Source organism: Benincasa hispida, chromosome 7 (assembly GCF_027475165.1).
Source record: "Benincasa hispida cultivar pf3 chromosome 7, pf3_genome.v1.1, whole genome shotgun sequence".
Classification (NCBI taxonomy): Eukaryota; Viridiplantae; Streptophyta; class Magnoliopsida; order Cucurbitales; family Cucurbitaceae; genus Benincasa; species Benincasa hispida.
The window spans coordinates 35,470,739-35,494,476 of NC_143484.1; the positions used below are offsets into that span (position 1 = coordinate 35,470,739).

At 32.7% G+C, this 23,738-nt stretch overlaps 2 protein-coding genes across 2 annotated transcripts; both read right to left on the bottom strand.

Moving 5' to 3' along the window:
* Positions 1-8,672: 8,672 nt before the first annotated feature.
* On the bottom strand, positions 8,673-9,781 carry LOC150035131 (transcription repressor OFP13-like). The gene has a single exon (XM_090315728.1). The coding sequence runs from the start codon at positions 9,615-9,617 to the stop codon at positions 8,805-8,807; it is 813 nt and encodes a 270-aa protein (XP_090171854.1). The 5' UTR covers positions 9,618-9,781; the 3' UTR covers positions 8,673-8,804.
* Positions 9,782-15,523: 5,742 nt separating this feature from the next.
* LOC120081443 (pentatricopeptide (PPR) repeat-containing protein) lies at positions 15,524-23,123 on the bottom strand. The gene is made up of 10 exons (XM_039036312.2): positions 22,122-23,123; positions 20,997-21,124; positions 20,562-20,702; positions 19,742-19,828; positions 19,435-19,588; positions 18,847-18,906; positions 17,826-18,254; positions 17,141-17,436; positions 16,923-17,052; positions 15,524-16,416 (listed from the first exon to the last, which is right to left on the bottom strand). Exons 1-10 carry the CDS (start codon positions 23,052-23,054, stop codon positions 15,880-15,882), a joined length of 2,895 nt encoding a protein of 964 aa, XP_038892240.2. The 5' UTR covers positions 23,055-23,123; the 3' UTR covers positions 15,524-15,879.
* Positions 23,124-23,738: the final 615 nt, after the last annotated feature.

The window sequence follows — 23,738 nt, forward strand, 5'->3', positions numbered from 1 at the left end:
TCGACCCTTTATAGGTTGTTTGAAATAACAACTGGGTCAAATATCTGTTTTACCCCCAAGACTACATCTTATTCCTCAAGTCCCTACTGATCCTCTAATGAACAACTAGTTTATGATCCAATCACTAAACCAATTTCTCTCAGCCTAGTGAGAGGGTGGGGCCCCTTGTTCAAGACCTGGATTCAGTACTTGCAAGAACAACCTCTCTCCTATCCCTAAATCGGGTAGGTGTGAACTTCGTTTTGCACCCTATGTCCCCAGCTATCTATCCGGTCTTACCCCTGAAATGGGAGTCTTATTGAGCTGACGTTGTTGAGCCATATGCAAATCTAAAAGCAATCTCGAATAAACAAGAGTTCATAGTTAGCTCAGGATTAAGATCGAGTTACCTAGGTCATCTAGGTGAAATAGTCAGTCTTAAACAGTAAACAGTGTTATAAAGTAAGAGTGACTTATTTCTTGGTCCTGATCTTATGCAAACTCATTGCATAGGACGCCTCCACTCCTCATATCATAATATGTACGAATTAGGATCACATCGTATGTAGCACTTTACAACTCTTTGTAATAACTATAGAGTAGGCCGCATCCAATGGTGTTACCAAAATAAAGTACCCAACCTCATTCATGTACCATAGATCATTTTGACTATTTACTCGAACCCGATCCACTCTTATGTCTCACATAAAGTTCAAGTACCGATACAATAGTCATGGGTATTAGTTTATTGGATTTAGACTTTCATACAATTTATGAAATCAATAACAAGTATATTGATTATAAAAGATGTTTATTATTTTACAAACTGCGAGTTTTTAGGACATAAAACCCAACACACTTACAAGAAAATGTTAAGCCAGTTAATAGTTTCTGGACCGAACAATGGTGATTGATATTTACAGTAACAAGAAGTTGTTCTGTATATTGGTTGAGATGGTCTCATTTTAGTGAAGGGGTACTTGATCACCCTACGGTAGCTTTTACCATACCTTACTGAAACATCATTGCAAAATAAATGTCACATAGGGTGCATTAAATTTATTTTGCTAAATTTGATTGGTTTTTCCAAATGGGTAATGCTTGAATACTAATATAAATAAATTGTATGTTTCAGCAAATTCATTATGACTTCCATAACACTAAGCTTACTCTCTGCCGACAAACTTACCAGCAAAATTTACGCAACATGCAAAAACACAATCAACACAATATTAATCGTCGATGATCTGAGATTTGTCCTTATGGAGGATTGTCCTCTTTTTCCTGCTCAAAATTCTCATCGAAACATTCATGAGGCATATGAGCGTTGGACATGGACAAATGAAAATGCTTGAGTGTATATCTTGGCAAGCCTTTTTGAAGTCTTGGCCAAGAAGCATGAGCCCATGCTCAAGCCAAGTAAGATCCTCGACAAATGTAATCTTTGGTTTCATGCCCAAGCTTCTTCAAGAAGCCATTTCTTTCGCCGTCCCCACAAAACATCCAACAGAGGAAAGAGATTGAAGTGTCTAGTCTAGACAAGAGTTTTGCTCCATTTTTGTGAATCTTGTTCCTAGGAAGAGAAGGGGGGAAGGAAGATGAAGATGGAAAAGGAATGGGATTGGGATTGAAGGAAACTGTGAAGTCCGCAGCGGAAGCGAGATCGATCCCAACTTTTCTGTTTTTCACAAAATTCAAATTACATAACATAAAATATGCAATTATACAGACAATTTTACAGCATGCTAAGGAGAATGAATTAGGGAAAAAGTAACACATACCTTTGAAGCCAAAATGTCTTCACTATTCCCTCGATCCAGTCACGAACTCTTCTCGTATAGAAATCTCAAACATAACAAAATCAAGTGGCCACCACCACAAGTGAACCTCCTGTATTCTCCTTAAGGATTGAGAATAAGTAGGAGGTGTGGGCTCTACTATCTTTTTGGGAAGAGAGAGGGGATTTCAAGAGAGGAAGAAGAAAACTTTTTTCTTCTCTGTGTGTTCTTGGTAGATTACAGTGAATCACAGAAAGACATTCTCTTCTATGCTCTTTTTTTTCTCGTGAAGAAGAGAAAGACCATCGTTAAAACTTCCTCCCATTCTTTTTGGCCACACGATTAATATAGAGAAAAACTAGAATAATTTCCTCAATTAATTTAATTCAAAATTAAATTAAATTTAATATCTATATCTATATATACACTAACTAGTTATTATATGTATATATAACTATATGTTATACCAAATATAACACATAACCTATAGTTTTAATTTCTCTCAATCATTCATGGTATGTAATATAAATCACACTTATACTAAATTTAATCATATGAATCATATTCAAATATTTAATTCCTTTCAAAATCAACTTTAGATTATAATATATCAAATATATTATATTAATTATATCATATATAATTAATTTTCTCAATTAATTTAAATAATTCAAATTAATCCAAAATTAATTCTCAATAATCCTATTGAGCTACATAGAGGATCTTATGGACCTGTAGATTGAAAGTTCAATGGTACTTGAATAATTAATTAAACTCCTTTAATTAAATTATTTAACATCTATTAACTGTCGGTCACTCCACTAAAGACCGACAATTGCACTCTTCTCACTACATATATATTTATGTGTCCATTGGATATAACCAGTCAACAGGGTGATGACCCTTCACAAATTGCTCGTAAGTATAGTTTGGCCAAAATTACTATTTTCCCCCTATAGTTACATCTAACTCCTTACGTACCACTGATCTCTCTAATGAACAATAAATTATAGTCCAACTATGACTAAATCCCTCTCGATCCAAGAGAGGGTGTGGCTGTTGGGGTTAATGCCCTAAATCTCGTAGGGTCCTATAATTTGTAAATATTATTGAACAAACTCATTGTGTATTTAATAAAATATATGATATTTTATTCAAATTCATTGTCTATAAAATATATGATATTTTATTTGCATTAGCCACAAACTAATAAACTAACATCTAAGGTTATCTTTGTAACTTAAACATGTATGTAGAGACATACGGGTGGATCATGTTTAAGTGATAACCTAAATGGTCTGTAGTAGATGGATAAGGTTGGGTACCTTATCCTGGTGATACTACGAGTATGGCCCGTTTTGTAGGTGTTACAATTGTTGTAAAGTGCTACAAATGATCTGATCCTGATCATTCATGTATAGATATGTGAGCGGGGATATTCTATACAAAGGAGTTTGTATAAGACCGAACCACAAAATAATTAGTCTCATTAGAGACTTACATTTCACCAGGATGACCATAGGTAACATGACCTGAATCCTGAGTGAGTTGTGAACTACTGCCTATGAGGACGATCTTCTGATTTGTATGGGTGAGAGTGGTCAAATCATCAACTCAACAAGCCTACCATTTTGGGGATTCGTCTGATTGAGAAGCTAGGAACACAGTTACACAAGATGGAATTCACTCTTTCCCCGAAGTAAAGGTAAGTAGATAAATTGGTCCCTTAAGGGCTGATTTCAAATCTTGAACAATGTGCTGCCACACCCTCTCCTGGCCCAAGAGGGGTTTAATCATAGTTAGACTATGATCTATTGTTCATTAGAGGGATCGGTGGTACTTAATGAGTTAAATGTAACTACAGAGGCAAAATGGTATTTTTGGCCTAGTTGTACTTAGGAGCAATTTGTGAAGGGTTATCGTACTGTTGATTGGTTATATCCAATGGACACAGAAATATATCTGTAGTGCGAAGAGTGCAGCTGTCGGTCTTCAGTGGAGTGTCTGACAGTTAACAGATGGTGAATAATTTAATTAAAGAGTTTAATTAATTATTCATGTACCATTGGAACTTCAAGCTACAGGTTCATGAGGTCCCCTTGGTAGCTCAATAGGATTAATTGAGAATCAGTTTTTGGATTAATTTGAATGGTTCAAACTAATAGAGGAATTTAATTATATATGATATAATTAAGTTGTTTTAATTATATGTGATATAATTATTATAATGTATTTGATACATTATAACTTTAGTAAGAGGAAATAAACATTAGAATAAGATTCAAATATAGTTTCTATGAATTGGTTCATAGTTGTTAAATTTAATATAAATGTGATTTATATTAAATGTCATTTAAGAGAGAAAAGAAACTAGTTTATATTGTATGTGATACAATATTACAACTATAGGTTATATGTTATATTTGGTATAACATATAGTTTAATATATATATATATATATAACATGATAAGTTAGTTATCATATTTATATCTATGTTAATGATTATTTTAATAATAAGGGAGAGAATTACAACTCCTTTCACCTCCTTTTCTCTCCACCCACGTAAGTGGGTGGTTGTTATTTTTGTCATGTAGAAAAAGAAAAAGTTTCTTCTTCTTTGGTAGTAGTTGATCGATTGAGCAAGAGAAAAGAGACAGAAGAGTTATGGGTTATGAAATTGTTGTTGAACAATTTCCAAATCTCTTTTCTCCTCTCTACAAAATTTCTTCTTAATCCAAAATAGTCAGAGTCCACTACTCTTGGGTTCTCACCCTGAGAATATCGAGGAAGTCTTTGTGGTCGTGGTCGAACTTGTTTGAAGTTTTTTTTTTTTTTTTTAAGAAAGTCTTCAAGTCGTTTGTGTGCTGTTCGAGGGAATTCTTGAAGAAAAATCTTCAAAGGTAAGGTTTCAAAAACCTTTTATTAGCATGCTGTAATTTCTAGTTAAATGCATATCTTGTTTCTTGTTTACTGTAAAATTTATATTCAATGAAAAATGGAGGATTTGGGTCGATCTTGCTTCTGCTTATGCTTCCCTCCCGTTAGGGATCCTTCAGTGGCCACATTGTTCAAGTCCTGGAATCAGCCCTTAAGGGAGCAATTTATCTACTTACCCCGACATTAGGGAACGAGTGAATTTCGTCTTATATAGTTGTGTTCCCAGCTCCCCAATCAGATGAATCCCCAAAATGGTAGGCATATTGAGTCGGCGATCTGGCCAATCTCACCCATGTAAATTAAAGGACAGCCTTCATAGGTAGAAGTTCACAACTCACTAAGGATTCAGGTCATGTCACATTTGGTCATCCTGGTGAAATGTAAGTCTCTACTATTAACGACATTATATAATGAGACTAGTCATTTTGTGGTCCGGTCTTATACAAACTCTTTGTATAGGATACCTTCGCTCATATATCTCCACATGAATGATCGGGATCAGATCATTTGTAGCACTTTACAACACTTGTAACATCTACAAAGCGGGTCGTAATCGTAGTGTCACTAGGATAAGATACCCAACCTTATTTATCTACTACAGACTATTTAGGTTATCATTTAAACAAAATCCACCTGTATGTCTCACATACATGTTTAAATTACATAAAATAACCTAGGATCCTCGTTTATTGAATTTAGTGTATGCTCATAAAATAACAATTATCAATTATTTTAATAATAACTATTTGGTTATACAAAGTTTACAAACTATGAAAGTATAAGAGAGATTTAGGACATCAATCTCAATAGGGAGATGGGAGAGAAATTTTAGTTTATTTTATTTTATTTTTAAAATATCATTTCATAATTAAAATAATAACAAAATAGTAGTAAATAATACATATGAACTTAGGGATCATTTAAACCTATTTTTCAAAACTCAGAAACTAAAAAAGTTTTTTTTCCCTTAATTTTTTATCCATCATTTATGAAATAAAATTTTAAGAAATTACAGTTTGGTCAAATCATTTATGAAATATTGATGTAAAGAAAACTGCTAAAGTAAGAAATTTTATGCAAAAATAATGAAAAGGATAGAATTGAGAAAATAAGAATTATTCGTATTTAAGTTTTAGGCTTTAAATTTGAATTCCAACAGAATTTATACAATCAACCTACCTCATTAGCGATATATCATAAATAACTTAAACTTAATCGGTATTTCATAATTAGATTTCTACATATTTTTTTGGACAATTTTAATTTTATAGTATATTCTTCCTCTTATTTAATAATTTTTGTTGTATCTTATAATTAAAAAAATTAAAGAAAAATAAAATGAATTTAATATTAAAAATTAGAGAAATTTTTATAAATAAAAAAATTTCAAAAAAATTTACATTTTATAACAAAAAATTCCAAAAGTGTTTTATACTTTTTGAACTTTTTACTATAAAATGTAAACATTTTTAAATATTTTTTATATTTAAAAAGGACCCTATAATTATCTAGAGAGTTTTCTTAATATATTTTTTTTAATCATTACTTACAAATATATAACATTAATGAGTGCTTTTAATTTAATTGTTTCTTATTTTATTAGTTAACAAATATGTTATATATTCTTAAATCTCAGGAATATGTTAGTGTGGTCATGTTCCCAAAATTATTCACCTGCTATGAAATTTCTTTAAATAAAGTAACTAACTCCAATTGAAAATTACAATAATTACCAAACTTTAAGGATGAAATTTACAATTTATTCTAGCATTACTATTATATAATATGGGGTGTATATTTGTAAATGACTAAATATACATGGATAGATGTGATAAAATAAGTGGAATATAGAAATGAGATCAAAATTATAATATAGGGTATATATTATATAACAACCATAAATCTATAGTTGTTCGAAGTATATTTGAAATAACATCGTAGATATTTGAAATAAACCTGTTATATATAAAAGAAACGAAACATAGATGAAATCCAAGATTTGGTATTATAATTATTTATTAAATGCAATGTATTGAATTTGAAGCTTTTGAATTTTAAGTCAAAAATCAAAATTTAAAGAGAGAAAAAATTATAAGACAGATTAGGGAAGAAATAAAATCACTTAAATTTAATTGAAATTTTTCTTTCGTGATGGGTTTTGAAAATTTTGGAAAAAAACTAGCACATGATTTTCAAAAATTTTTTTAATAAAAAGATTAGAAATGAATGGGCTATCATGAATTTTTGGACTTGATTTGTATGTAATATTGTGACATGTTTGGCTATTCATGGAAAAAATATAATTTAAATTGGTAGAAAGCCCTAAATAAATTAATAAAATCCAATGGTCACGGATGTTTCTCATAGAAAGTGGTGCATCCAACGGGCCGAAAAAAATTAGAAGCCCATCATAAGTGGACCTTTTAGAATTCTAGTCGGTGTTGGGCCATAACATCTTGAATCCACAAGTTATTTATTTATTTATTTATAATTGTCAAGTTTAATTTACATTAATCCAATTTATAGTTAACATATAAGGTAATAATCAAAATATTATTGGTAAATGGTAATTTGTGCTTTTAATTAGTTTGTGGATTTTTATTAAGTAAAAGTGTAGGTATAAACTCATTCAAATAGAGTCTCGATGGATTTTTTAATCTATTAGTCGAAAGATAACATGATTATAGAAGAATCTTTAGATTTTAAACATTCCAACAAAAACTTATGGTAAGCTTGTCTGAGTGTTCTTCTAACTCTAGCCAACCTCTCGGAGATGCATCATTTAGATTGTTCAATATGATTTCATAACCTATAAACCATCATCCATGTGATCTAGCATTAAAAGGGATGTCAAAATTTATTCGAAATGTCTTTGGATTTTGGGACTCACCCAAGTCTTTGTAGAGAACGATTCCAAGATTGTTTATGATTTAGTCTTGGAAAAATAAAACTATTATAGGTGGGAGCGAAGAACATTATCTATATTTTTGGAGAGAAAAATATAATCGGTCACTCACTTGTAAATCATGCTGGAATCACCTCTTCATTGGCCATTTGGATCGAGGAGGTTCCAATTCGGACTAGGCCTATTAAGCTCTTTGGACAGACACTCCTCTTGTGTGAGGGCCTTTTCTTATGTCGTAGTTTTTTTTTTTTTTTTTTTTTTTTTTGTCACATTTGCTATTATCTTGTTCCCTCTTTAAAATATATATAAATAAATAATGGGTTTGTCAATCCTGCCGAACTAATGCAACACAAACTTTGCTTAAAACCACCCCTTGAATAGAGGTTTTTGTTCATCATGAATGTTCTTAGATCTGTTTGTATGTTTTTATAATTTCATTTTTTATGCTAGAAGAAAAGAAAGAAAAACAACTTTTTATGTATTTAATAGGTCTTTACATTAATTTAAGATAACTTGTCAAAGTTTTTTTTTTTTTTAAGAGAAAGCCTAAAATTATTCAAAATTAGTTCACCATGTAATTTCTAAATGATATAGTATGACACTAAACATTAAATCAACAAAATTGAGATCTATTATAAACCTTCTAAAATATAGAAATGAAACAAATATGTTCACGAACTAAATTTAGAGATGTATTATGATTTTTTTTCCATACAAAACCAAATTCAAGGGGACAACGGAAACAAAAGGTAAGCGATAAAAACATTATAAATCTAGCTAACAAAAAATTAATGACCTAACTTTTCCTAAAATCTTATAAGGTGGAAGAAACAATTTAAAAAAAAATCTTAAAAAAAACATAATTAACTACATACACAATGAACAGCGTGATTGCTATCACGAGGACAAGACGAGAAAGAGACATTACAAAATGTTTCACTAAAACAAGAATCTCATCAAACGCATTTTTCACTTCAAATACTATATACAAGTAATTAGTTAACATTTAAAGTTTGAATTATAGTTGAATTTATCCTTAATTAAGTTCATATTCATATGATCTATTTCAAAATAGAGGGGAAAAAAGCTCATATATATTATATATAGATATAATATCAATATTGTATTTACAATACAAAAAAAAAGAGGGGGAAAATATAAAACCCCTCAAAAAAGAACAAAAGTGAGGAAGAAATCTGAAATTCTACAGAGTTTCTGTGATATGATCATCTTCTTCCTCATGAAGCTCCTTTCCAATGGAAGATCGATCCAGCAATCTCAAAGACGATGCACAAGAACAAGAAGAAGATGAAGATTCAGTGCATGTGTAATAGTTAGATTCTGAATTAGAACACAGCGAAGAAGAAGATGAAGAAGATGATGATGAAGAAGAAGAAGAAGCAAGAAGAATATGGATCAGTAAATCAACAAAAGCTCCAATGATGAACCGATGATTGTTCTTCCAATTAGCCTTCAAATACCATCCCAAAAGCTCTTCCAATCCATCCCAATCCTTAACTCCAAGGCTCTCCACCATTTCCCCCATCGATTTCCTGAAATCCTCATACGGATTCTCCGATTCAATCGACACAATCAAGCTCTCTTTAAACACTAACCTCGGTTCCGATTCAATCGACGACTCGATCGGCTTCGATTTCTCGAGTATCGAGCTCGTATGATCCGGTTCAAAGAAGAGCCTCTCCGATCTAGCGCCGCGGACCACCGTTTCGAGTGATTCTTCTTGGGACTCCGTCGCCGCCGTGGAGTTGGTTACAGAGGCGGATTCGGAGGAGTTGGTGTAAAGTGAAGAATAATCAGGAGTGGTGGTGGTGGTTTCGAAGGGTTGGTCGAAGAAGATGGAGTTGACGGTCTTGAAAACGAGGTCGTTTTGAGCGCGGAATGAGAGAGTTTTGGGATGCTTACAAGAAGGCCAATCCCATTCCCATGGCTGTGCTGGTAGTCTGGATTTGAAAATGGAAGGGAACTTCATGAGATGCTTCTTCTTGGTGTTCGCCATTGAAGGTTGAAGGTTGAAGGTTGAAGGTTGAAGGTGGAGTTTTAATGGCGGACTTTGGGATATAAAGGAAAGGGGAAAGAAAAGGAAGAAGATGAGATTGGTGAGGGATTTCGTGTGTGTAATTAATTTGTAGGTTTCGACAATTTAATGCTCAATTTAATGCTCTCTCTCTCTCCTTCCTTCCTAACTGAATTTAACAGTCCTTTCACTTTTTCAAATCTCAATCTACTCTCTCTCTCTCTCTCTAACTTTCTATTTAATATTTTAATTTATTTTCAACTCTAATCATATTAACTCTAACTCATCCGTTTTTAATTTAATTTAAGTCAAGGATTGAAAGTTTATATCCTCACAAGAATTAAAAAGAACTCGACTAATTGAGTTATTAGTAACCGAAGCTTAAATGTTAATATTGATGGATATTTTTTAAAAAAAATTGAAAGGTATTGTAATTAAAGTGTGGGGTAGGAGAATCAAACCTCAAACTTTGAGATCGATAGTATGAATATTATATCAGTTGAGCTAAATTCTTATTGGCTAAAATATTAATCATAATGATAATTAATTTTTTAAAATTTTTTTATTTTTAATAAATTATTAATTTGATCTGAGGAAGTTATAATTAAGTATTATGGTCGTAAAAAGTTATAATTTTGTACTTAGGGTTTGATATGAAAGTCTTATATATGATCCTTATAATTTATTAAATAAACAGTTACAAATATAACATTAAGATTCAAAATACTAACATATATAGAAAAATGTAAAAGAATTTGTAGATATAACAAAATTTAGCTTTAGTTCTCATAGTCTATGGTCATAGACTATATCGTTGATAGGAGTTCATTAGCGATAAAATTTGCTCTATTTACGATTCTTTAAAAATGTTATGTATTTTATTATTAAACGTTCTACCCATTGCAATGATCGGATGATCTTGTATGTTTTTTCAAACCATAGGAATGAATTTTCACTTTTAAAGGACATAGAAATCTAAACATATATCGCTAGTTTACTCCAAGATTAACTTTAAATCATTTTTTCCAACATTAACAAGTTTTTTTTTTTTTTTTTTTTTTTTTTTTTTTGGAAAAAAGAACATATTTTATGAATTAGGCATTAAAGAAAAAAAGGAATTGGCTAAGAGAAGTAAACAAGAGAGAGAGGGTAAAGATGCACAATAGTATGAAAAGGATTGGTTGGGGAAATGACAAGAGAATGTATATGTTAATTAGAAATAGTGTGTGTGTCAACTGATTCCCACTTAGAGAAAGGCAAGTGAATAGAGTTATATTGTGACCCAAATGGGAAGGGACAACTCAAATACAAATAAAATTATGAACATATCTATTCAAAAAAAAAAAAAATCTTTATCAACTTTTTCTTTTTTTCTTTCTTTTTTTTTTTTTAAATTTTTCAAAGAACTTTTTCTTTTTCTAAAAGTCTCACCTTAAAGTTTAGAATTTAAGGAACTTTGTGATCATAGTGTTCTACAAAAACAAAATATGATAACTTTTTATACTAACACTTTCTTAGTAGTAAACATTATAGTATTAGATATCTTTACGTAATGCTAAATTAGTATCTAGATCTTTTTTATAGAAGAACAATTTTTATTTTATTCTTTAAGAAATAAGTGAACATTCGATAAGAACAATCACGTTATGTTTCAATTAAGTAGTAACTAAAAATACATGTTTTCATTTCTGTTTAAGATAGATTTACAAATCAATTTCTCGAATTAAATCATGAACATCTAACATTAATCTAAAGAAAACTTGAGAAAAGGGAAAATGAAAAGCACAAGTAGGGTATGATTGGGGGAAAAAATGAAGAAAAAAACACACACAAGTAGGGTATGACCACAAAGAAAGGGCAAAGTTCATGTGAATTGTTTAATGAGGGATGGTGGAATCATGCACAAAATACTCAAAATAACTTTTGTATTTTGTTCAAATATTATTTAATGAGGAGAGATTTTGATTGGGACCTCAAAAGATGGGCTTCTCATTTTTAATTTATGACACTTACATGCCTTTTCCTTAAAAAAAAAACTTCTCTCTTTTTCAAATTTAGCAACTACATTTATTGCTACTTTATTACCATTTTCCATTGGTTACTCTATATATATTTATATACGCATGTATATATCTAGAAAATTTTCTAGTACTCTCGTAGTACTATACTTACTATATTCATACTATAAATTTACGTTTATAAATATTTGTATCGGGTTTCACCCTATTTTTAAAAGTATGTTGATGTTACGTACAATATATAAAAATAGTATGAAAATTTTCACACAATCTTAGTAGGAAAAATTTCCCTATACATATACATACATACACATATATTAGTTCTCTTTAAATTATAAGTTTATTTTTTGAACTTTTAAGTTTGTATTTATTTGACAATGAATTTCAAAAATTTCTAATATTCTTTTAATTTTGTGTGTAATAAGTCTCTAAATTTTTTATTTTATTATAATTGGTCTTTATCCAATTTACCATATATTTTTAAAATTTTATAGACCTACTATACACACAAATAAAATTTATTTCTAATCAATAGATTAGTTTTTTTAAAATTAATTAACATCTGACGGAATAATTAATCTTTAAAAGCTTTGAATATATGTAAGAGATTTTTTTAATATTTTTAAAGCTTATAAATTAAATAGACATGCATTAAAAAAAAAAAACAAAAAAAAGTTAAGGAATAAAATACGGTTAAAAATTTTACATTTATTGGTGGAACATCAATTTTTTTTTTTTAATACTATCCATTAATTGTTATAATTGTGAATTAATATTGTTGAATTAAGTAGGTTGAAAATTAGATTTAGAGTTGAGTTGGTTGTGTCGAGTGGGGTCGGATAAGAGGGTGCATAGTAAGTTGTTCCGTGTTTTCTGGTGTGCTTCCATATATTACATGAGCGGCGACTATATAGAGGTCGACTGAGGTCGACTGAGGTTGGTGTCTACTCTAGTTCACCTTATGGTCTCTACGGTTCATGCTCGTGCTACTTCTTGGTAGATTGACCTTTTTGATTTTATCTAGTGTGTGTATGGATGTTTTTTCTTTTTGAACTTCACGATGTTCTCTGTTTTGCTGTAGCACTTAGTTTGTGTGGTTTTGGGTTCTTTTCTCTACCTTTCTCCTAGTGGTTTGCTAGTTTGCGTTTTTGTGTTGGTTTTGTTCTGGTCCTGTTGGCTTTAATTTGGTTTTGTTGTCTTGTCTTTACTTATGTTTTGTTGCTTTAATGTCTTGATCTGGACTGTGGGATTCTCTTGTTGTTGTATAATAATATTGTCTATTCTAAAAAAAATTAGATTTATTTCTGGCCTTGGTAAAAAAAAAAAAAAAAAAATCATTTTAAAGTGGGGTAGTTGACCAATTACATTTAAAATTGGAAATATATAATTTTTATAACCAAAAGGAAGCAGGTTGGCTAATGATTTGAGCAAACTTTTGGAAGATTTTTTTTAAACCTTCCAAAAATGCTAAAAGCACAATCTTTTTTGGTTTGCAATTAACTTTTTTTTTAATTCCCTAAGACTTTTTATTTAAAAGGTCAATAAACCAAAACTGATATTTTTTTTTATTAAGATTTGTACATGGAAAATGTTAACAATAATATATATGTACCTTATATCTATATATCCCATGTGGATGGGTCCCTTGGATGTCTTTAAAATAAAGTAAAATTAAAATTATTCGCAGCCATGAGGATCACATTTATAGGAAAATTTTTGTATCATTTAACTAAAAATTTTTTAAATATTAATTCAATTCATTATCAGCTATATTTTCTATAGAGTAAAATAATATGCCAATGAATTGCGAATCTAGGTGTAAATGGTGTAAATGTGGGAAATAAGTAGGGTTGTTTTCCAATATTGTAAAACGAATCAAAATAATATAGTTGTCTATCGGTGATGGATATTGATACACTACCGTCATCTATCATTGATAGATAATGTCTATCACTGATAGACTATGATATTTTGTTATATTAAAAAATATTTTCAACAGTTTTACCATTTAAAATAATTTTTTAAATAAGTATTTACTAAAAAAAAAAGAAAAATAAGAACAAAGGTGAGGAATCTTTTTTTAAAGTCCACCTAATATTTATGGATTCGAACCTCTAATCATGAAGTTGATGATACATACACTATACTGGTTGAACTATATATGCTCATTTCGCCCTCAACGTTGAAGATTATCGTCGTTTTAAAGACACACGTACGCATGTTCGGCCACACACACACGTACACTCACTCTAGAATCTATGTGGACATGTTTTTCTTTTCTATTCAAATATACACCACTTATTGAATTTTTTAATATATATATATATATATATATATATATATTTGTATTAGCTAAACAACATGATGGAGAATGACATCAATTAAAAAACAGCATTTGTGGAGCCAATTTTGTATAGGAACAGAGACAAAAAAAATGTCATAGCAATGTTGGTGAAACTCATTGTTTCAATGGCTGTGATTTGACCTGATATGTTTTCTTTTTATTGGAAAACTTCATGTGCATTTATTGTCAATTTGTTTCAAATAATTAAATTCTTTTTGTTTTCTGTAAGCATACATTATTTTTACTTCATAATAAAAAAAAATTACTACAACCATCTTTTTATTGTTCTAATTAAAAATTTTAGCTCATCAGACAGACATGATCAATCATCTTAAAGAATTTCATATAAAACAAAATATGTTTTAGTACTTAGCAAGGAAAAACTTGAAATTTGGATTAAATAGTTTAGGAACATAATTACTTAAAGCAAAAGTATCACATTACAAAGTCGTAATCACTTTTTTTTTCTTAACAATATATGAGAGAAGAAAATTGAATCACTGATTTCAAAGTTATAAATACTATACCAATTGAGTTTGACTTATCTTCAAATAATTTACTTTTTACCATATTTGCATGCATTTTTTTAGCATGACTTATGCAATATATATATATATGTAGGGTCGTAAATTCTCTCTACATATATGTACAAAGATAATATACAATAAATATAACATATTGGGTGGTTAGGTTTTTCTGCCAATAATTTAACGGGTACATGTCTCTATAAAGAGACTTTGAAGTTGTACAAATCTCAAAATTAAGGCGGTTTGTAGGTTTTTGTGTGTATCAATTAGAAAGTAGGTGCACAAATGAGCTGGTTTGTCTCCCTTGATTATGATATTCATCCAAAAATAATAATAATAATAAAAATTATCCATGACTGCACATGTTCATCATTGACTCTCCATAGCCATGAAGCTTCATTCAACTAATCCAACAGATTATGATACTTAAACCACTATTCTTTTTGTCCATTTCTAAACTGTTTGAATTCAAGAATAAACTTTATACAATCATTCAAAACTAGTTGCAAAATTAGGCAAAGATTCAATTTCATCACATTGGACCCTGAGATGGTTTGATTTTTAAAACCCCACTTTGCTTCCTTGATGGAGATGAGGCAGTGGTGGGAAGAACATGTTAAAATCTGCAATGCTGTTTGGTGGAACCACAAGAATGCTTCCTTATCGTCGAATCAACCATGCCTGTTTTCTGTTCGAATTTATTTTGAGTTTGAAAGTGTCAAATCAATGGCATAATTTAAGAAGATCAATCTCGATACAATTTTGTACAACCAACCTAATTGTTTTTTTTAAAAGCAAGTGTCCGAACCAACTTACACATAGAACAATCCGCCCGACTCTAGAACATTTGGATGTCAAGAAAATCAGTAAGATAATAAATCTTAGTTACAGTTACAACTAACCTAGTTATAGTTCAACTGGTAAAGACATAGACCTCCAAGGTCAGAAGTTCAAATCTCTTCGCTCTAGATGTTGATTTTTCTTTACCAAATAGAGAAATGTTTGGAAGCCTTGTGGAGGATGCTTTCCATATAAAAATCAGCTGAATATACACTCAAGTTTAATCTCCTCTTTTTAAGTTTACATCTTGATATCAGAATGCCTCCTTCCACTAGCCTACTTTCTTTTAAACAGGAAGTCCCCCAATAGATTTATATAGGAAACTATTACATAAACAGCAAATCAGTAAATCTAAAAGCCTCTACATAAAAGAATATAATCTCAAACCAAATGGTTGAATCGGTGAACAAGGTAGTAGGGCCAAATTACTAACCATTTAACAGTGGGATTCTATTTGCGTGCTCTCAATTCTCAAAAGGTCTGTTTCTAGGCTTTTGTGCAGAGCCATCCTGCACTCAAAACCATGATCTGCCAACTACATCACCATCGCTTTCACCATCATCGCCAGCATTCGATACTCCCCCCTGACATATGTTGTCATCCTCGTCGTCACTTATATCAGATTCGTCATCCGGGGCTACATCGGAGCTTGTGAGGGCATTGTTATACAAGTTCCAGTTTGGAGGGAAGGTCTTCTGCAAGGCTTCAGTAATCTCACCACCAGTTCTCTCAATTTTGAGTAAACACTTGGACCAGTGAACTGCTGTCCCCATATCTACTGTTAGTCCACAATCAACCATCTCTCTGCAAACAGAGAGAATGCCAGGATAAATGCATCCTTCTGCAACAGTGGCCCTTGAAAGTAATGACGTCATCAGACAATGGTAAACAGCTTTGTCTGGCTTCAACCCAGATAGTTTCATCTCTTCAAAGCATGATAATGCCTTCTCTGGTAAAGAGGCACGTGCCCAACCATGAATCAGTGTAGTATACGTTTTAACATTAGGCTTCACTCCAGTAGATTTCATTTCTTCAATTGTTTTAGTTGCTCTCTGGAAAATAGTTAACTGGTTAGAATTTGATACATGCAAAGATGGTGGTTAAATCATGGACTGATGAAGGGATGATGTTTCATGAACCTAAATACCAACTATGAGTGGAAGGATATTTACCAAAATGCTTAGAAACCAACATTCAAAAGAGCTATAAAATCTAGGCATAGGCCACCACACTTTACTTTACCTAAGGACTCCCAAAACTTCAAAACATTCTCCTATTTTCCTCGGCCCAATATTTCATAAGATAACAAAAATTGGAGTCCTTTTCACAGTTTTCATGTTGTTCCATTCCCTCAACCCAATTGGAGTCCTTTTCCCAGAGCACTTCTCTTCTTTTATATTGGTCCAATCTGTATCCTTTCACTTGTCTCAGTAAAAGCTTAGTTTTATTTTTGGAATAGACTATTCAAATTCAAATGGTCAAAATATATTTGTTCTATAAACAAATACAGGTTAAACGGGTTCTATAAACTAAAAAGAGATGATATTTTGGCGGATACCTGCATATCTCCAGCCTTGGAACAAGCATTTATGAAGGATGTGTATGTGTGGATGTCAGGTTGAACCCCTTCTCGTTTCATTTGTTGCATTAGATCAGCTGCCTCCCAAACATCGCCTCGTCGAGCCCATCTACATGGAAAAAGATAATTAGTGCAATGAGAATTACATGAAAGAAACATCAAAATAATCAGAAACTAATACATCTTGGATGGCATACCCGTCAATTAAAATGTTATAAATAAAGGTGTTTCTTGGGATATTTTGAGCACTCATTTCCTTGGTGACTGCCAATGCGCTCTGCATCCTGCCTGATTTGCAGCATGCTTTAAGCAATGCTTCGTATGTATAAACATCGAGCTCCAGACCCTCATCCCTCAGTTTCGTGAAGTAAGAGAATGCTTTTCCTGTATCACCTAAAGAAGCATAACCATGCATGATGGTTGTGTATGTGTGTTCATTTGGACTTACGCCAGCCAACGTCATCTCATCCAGTATTTGTACAGCCTTCTCCATCTAAAAGAGGAGAATTCCCCCAAAAAGTGAACTATTACTACTAATGAAATTATGGATGAACAATCATACAATAAAATAAAAAGGAAATAAGAAACTCCACCAGAAGTTTTTAAAAAGACTACAACAATATGAGTGAAACTAGGATCTTGCAAATTAAAATGCAAACATCCATCTACAATTAGTTTCATGGACATGAGAAGTTGGATGGAGTCGGCATTCCATAGAGGCGTTAAAGATTTCGAGTACTTCATTTTATGGGGCCAACATTTAAAGAAAAGTCAGGATCTTATGGCTTAATACTACTACTAGAGTAATCTCGTGGGAGCTGTGGTTAGAAAGGAACTTCCCAAGGCATGGAACGTTCTATAGCAGTCACTTGAGATGATTACCTTACGCTTCTCAACAAGACCAAGAATCAGAGCATTATAGGTGTGCACGGTTGGAATGCATCCAGACATCCGCATCATATCAAATACATCTAGCGCCTTCTTAATTTCTCCTTTTCTCGCAAAACCATGTATGATGGGCATAAATGTTCGAGTTGTGGGCCTGTGCCTCTGCTTCTGCATTTCCTTGACAGTACAAACAGCACGATCCATCTTCCCCATCCCACAGAATGCCGTGATAATATTATTATAAAGTACTACATCAGGCTTAATACCATCACTTATCAAATCTTCAAAAATAGCAAAAGCATTAGCCCAATCTTTCAACTTCAAGAACCCATTGATCAACATGGAGTAGGTCTTCATGTTGTGTTTTATGCCAGCGTGCAACATTTCTTTGCTAACCTCCAAAGCTTTGGAAACTTTCCCAAGCTGAAAGAATGACGAAAGATAGGTAAAAAATAATAAAAGATAATCTGTAACCCTATACATGCAAGAACCTATGTAACGATGATATTCGTAATAACAGGCATCATTATCTTCAAAATCAGAATCATCATAGAGACGAGAAGAAGTGATGTGACAACCAAATTCACTCAGCTTTCAGTGTCCCAACTCCTAGCAAAGTATTTAGACGTCCAAAACTTTCATAGGAAGTGATGTAAAATGCAAATCGTAATTTAAATAGCTACAGCCGCAAAAATCTGATATGCAAGTATAAACACAATAACACGTGTAACATACCCCAGAAATATGAAAGAACTTGACAAAATAGCAATAGTTTGTTATCTTTTTTCATCTTTTCTTCTTGTTTCTGATATATATCAAGAATAACATGTCCATCATTTGATTACCCATTGTCATCTTGAAAGAAAAAAGTGGTGAGGCCAAACACAGGAATAGGGGAAAGGAAACAGGTATAAACTAATGTTATGCTTCATTTCCATCTAAAGATTTACCATATGATTACATAAGGAAATCGAGAATATGATTAATGAAAAGGGGGATAAAAAAATAATTTTACCTTTACGTAAAGATTAATGAGACATCCATAAGTAATGACCGATGGATTCAAACCACATTCCTGCATCATAATTAATAGAATATGAGAAGTTTAAAGGCAGTGTAATTAAAATTGATGACAATTATTTCATTGATAGAGAAGGGCAATACCAACCCAGATAAAGAATGCTAGGTACGGACCATATAAACAACAGCAACCCTAACTAAACACAGTTTATTAGCGCTCTAATTGAACCGTTCTCTTTCGATTTCACTTCAAATCGTTATTGCTAGCCAATGCAAATTTTTCCCATAAAACTCCTTGTCACCATAAAAATTTTCCCAACCCTAACCAAATTTCTCTTTCGATTTCGGCTTCTGAAATTGACTTTCTCAATCATTTCTTTGGTATTCATATGTCTGTGAGACCAAAATTCTTACGACCAATGCAATCAAGGTCATCTGAAATTGACTTGTGTGAATATTATGTATAAAGATTCCACCGAAAAATGATAACATCACCCATTACCACCACCTCCACCCTACCCCCCAAAATAGATAATAAATAAATAGAAAAGAAAACAATAATAACTTTACACTGGAACTGTACCTTAAATCTTTCAAACACAAGCAGACACTTGTCCTCATCACCAACCATTGTATAGCCATCCATCATGGTGTGATATATGTCAATTGGAGCATCTATGCCTTCTTCTTCCATTTGCCTCACCAAAGCTTCAGCTCCATCCATATTGCATGATTGACTGCAGCCAAAACTAATTAATAAATATAATGGCATGCCCCTTGTAAAACACTAGCAAATAATCCAAGAAAACAGAGACTTGACAGCGACATAAACAAGGAAGGCGTTTGTCATTTCCATAATAATTAAAGTCAAAATTGATATCTCAAATTACCAGTAAGCATATATAATATTCCCATAAATGATTGCATTCAATGAAGAGTGTTTGTCTTTGGCCTCCTGAAACCAGTGATCTGCAGATCTTCCAAGACAAATGCAAATGTAATACAATTTAGACAAAATAGAAGCAAAGGGAAAATGGCTTATGCATCTTGCCCATGGGTATGGAAAGTTGGAAACAAAGAAAAAAAATTCTAAAAGACTAGAAATTACAGAAAAAAAAAATGTGTCCTTCATAGGTTCAACCATAAGGCAGCCAGATAAAGGCAACCCTTGATGTTGTTCTGCAAAATTGCAATGATCATTACCATGGAACCCTCACAATGAAGAGGACCACCACATGACTACAAGCCTACGATTAATAAACTTAAGTAGACACTAATGAATGAAAGCTCGGTTTTTTTCAATTATATACACACATACACACATATTAATCAAGAAGCCTAATCAAATGTTCATGAGGTCTGACAACGCAGACAGCCTCTTTATTTGTATAAGAGAGGTATCACTGGTGCAAATGACTATCAGGTACTTGTAGGTTTCACTAGTTTTCAAAGGACTCCAATGGCAAGAATATATATCCATGGTAAAGTAAGAAAGGACATAAAACTACCCAATTCATTATTATTATTTTGAGAGAAGGGCTAGTTTAGATTTCTTTTATCCTTTCTACCATACAATATAGTTGTCCGGCTTTCTGACACATAAAGCAAAAGAAATATAATATGTATGTATGTATGTATGTATGTATGTGTATAGATATAATGAAAATCTTATGAATCTACGCATGCATACTTCTAATGGTAACTACTTACTCTGCATTTCCCATTTTGGCAAATCCACCCACAAGAATGCTGTAAGTTACCAAACTCATTTCTATGCCTTCTTCTTTCATTTTTCTAACACAAGATAATGCTTCTCCCATGTCTCTACCAACTGCATAAGCATGAATAAGGCTGCACATCATTTAAAGCTTACTGTTATCGTAAGAGAAGCACTCGAGAAAAACATTTAGATTGAATTAATATAGTATATATATTTTTGGCAATGAAATTAAGTTATATACCATCTGTATATATATTTCAAGCATAAAATACTATTGCCGTTCTATACAGATCAATCAAACTTTAACCATTCAAAACTGGAATGATGACATTTGTGTCAATAAATCAAACAAAAATGTTTGGCTGACATAGAAATCAAATTAACATATGACAAAAGAAAAAGGGAAAAATAGGTATAGTCATTACTTTGTGTAGACATGAGATGTAGGTTCTATTCCCCTAGCTCGCATCTTTTCAAAGGTTTCACGTGCACGATGCATATCACCTCTTCTTGCATAGTAGTTCACCATCAAACCATACTCTTTCCTAGAAGGCTTAATGATAGTAGAATTCACCCCAAAATAACAGAAAAGATCAAAACAATTAATATGAAAATGCTTGAATTCAACTTTTATGTATAAAATTCAGCAAAAGGTGAATGTGAGATGTTTCAGAGCTTGCATACCCTCAAGCTCATGAATATACCATTGGGTGTGAAAGTTTGAATGAATGAACACAGGTAGGCACGATGATACTTTGTTATACCAATATATACGCACTCAGCTTGTTTATAATTCTTACAACAAACTCCAAAATTAATGGGAAACCCTGAATTATCAGTTATAACTTATAAGACAAAACTATGCATGAATACCCGAAAAAGTTATTCCAAAAGCATTCATTAATTTGTTGTAAACTAACAGTTTAAAGTACCTATACTATACCATGAAGTCTTCAATTATTTCTGCCAACCTTACTAACTAATGAATTTATTTTTTCTTCTTTTCTCTTTTTCAAAAGAGAAAAAAACAAAAACAAAAACCAAAACAAAAACAGAAACAAAGCTTTCATAAAGATAAATGAAAGAACACAAATGTGGAGCAAAGACAATATCTGTATTTCAACCACATTATTATATTACTACAATGGAGTTATCCAACCCAACATAGATTCAATAACCATGAAAAATGCAAGCTATGGAAACATGGTGCAAAAAAGAAAGCTCAAGGCCCATTGCCTAAAGATGGCAAGGTTGGCTAGAACTACGGTAATAAAAAAAATATTTGATACATTGCCCAACCATGTATAGCTCAACTAGTTGAATCGTTATAACTTCGACTAAAAGTCTGATGCTCAAATCTCCAACCCAACAATATATCGTTGAACTAAAAAGATTGAAAGTATTTGACCCAAAGTTGAAATACAACAAATAGAAAGAAATTTACATATAAGTTGAGCAACAATCCTAGTGAATTTACATATAAACTATTCTCATTTATATAAGAGAATTTGCATAATTCAGAAACATTTCGAAGGAATTCAAGAAACTACCTTCTTGATCCTCTCGAAAGCCGAGACAACCGCCTGCCAGTTCTCCGGCTCTGTCTCAATAACCTTGCGAAAGCCCTTTCGTGCTTTATCCCTCTCTTCATGCCAATGGGAGCGAAACTCCACGTTGTCATCTCCCTCCACCCATCTCGCCCTCTCATCCGTCTTCTCCTTTAACCTCCTCCCATCATCCAATTTCACAGTCAAAACCCTTCCGTGAAACTCCACACCGTCAAATTCAACGGCTTTCATGGCCGACTTAGCTGCAGTTAGCCCATCGTATATGACGAATCCGTACCCTGCATTTCTTTCCATAGCATTGTGACCCTTAATCAATATCACATTCTTCACGGGACCAAACTGCCGGAAAAACTCTTGGACCTCATGCTTCTTTATCCAATTAGGCAAGTTCCCGACAAAAACCTTACCCTCTTGACGGAATTGAACTTCTCTCCGCCCCTTACTCGAAGAATTCTCAGTTTCAATTTCTTCAATTTCATTTTGGTCTTCCTCCGATCTCTCCGGAATCGGGAGAGGCGGTGGCGAGAGTTTACTCGAGAGCCAGAGCTTGTCGGAGAGCGAGTGGGAAACAGGGGGCGGCGGCGGTGGCGGCGGAGGAAGAACAGGAACATAGGCGGAGCCGACCAGATTCTTGAGAGGGTTAGAGGGAACTTTGGAGGTAGTGCGTTTAGGGGAGGAAGTAGTTTTTAGGGTTTGGGGGCGACGGATGCGGCCGGAGAGCGGGGGGGTTGAACTGGAGGAATCATCAGAATCTGAACGAGGCGGCAGCGGCGGGGGTGGCTTCAATGAGAAAAGAATGACTGCGGAAGAAGGGTTAGAATGGTGGTGGTGGCGGCGGCGATGTGGGGGAAAGACGGCGAAGAAAGAGGCGGAGGAGGTGGTGGTGTTGGTGTTTGAGAGTGAACGAACATCCATTATCTTTTATCTATCTTTACTCTTTAGCCTATGGTCTGTTTCATCCAGCAATCAAGTGATGACTCAAAACTTCCAATCTTATAAATAGGAGTTTTCTTATCCCCTCCTTCGTGGATATTTTCAAATTACAAATTTACAATGTAATATATATATATTAATGGAATTTGTGTCCTAATTCTCCCGAAGTCTCGTGGTTTGTAACTATACACATTACTTATAAATAAAATAATTGTTATTTTATTCTGACATTTACTCATATCCAATAAACAAAGTTCCATTGTTATCTTATGTAAACTTAAGCATGTATATGTGATATACAAGTGGATCGTGTTTTAAGTGATAACCTAAATAGGGGTCTGTAGTATAAGGATTAAGATGGGATACTTGATCCTGGTGACACTACGGATACGACACGCTTTGTAGAGGTTTGCAAGTGTTGTAAACTACTACATGGTAGATCTTGACTATTCATGTGGAGACATGCGAGCGGAGGTGTTCTATACAAAGAATTTGTATAAGACCAGACCACGAGATGACTAGACATGTCGTTGATACTGGAGACTTACATCTCACCTAAACAACCTAGGTGATACGACCTCAATCCTGAGTATTTTGGGAACTCCTGCCTTTGAGGGTGGTTTTTTTATTAGTATGGGTGAGAGTGACCAGATTGCCAACTCAACA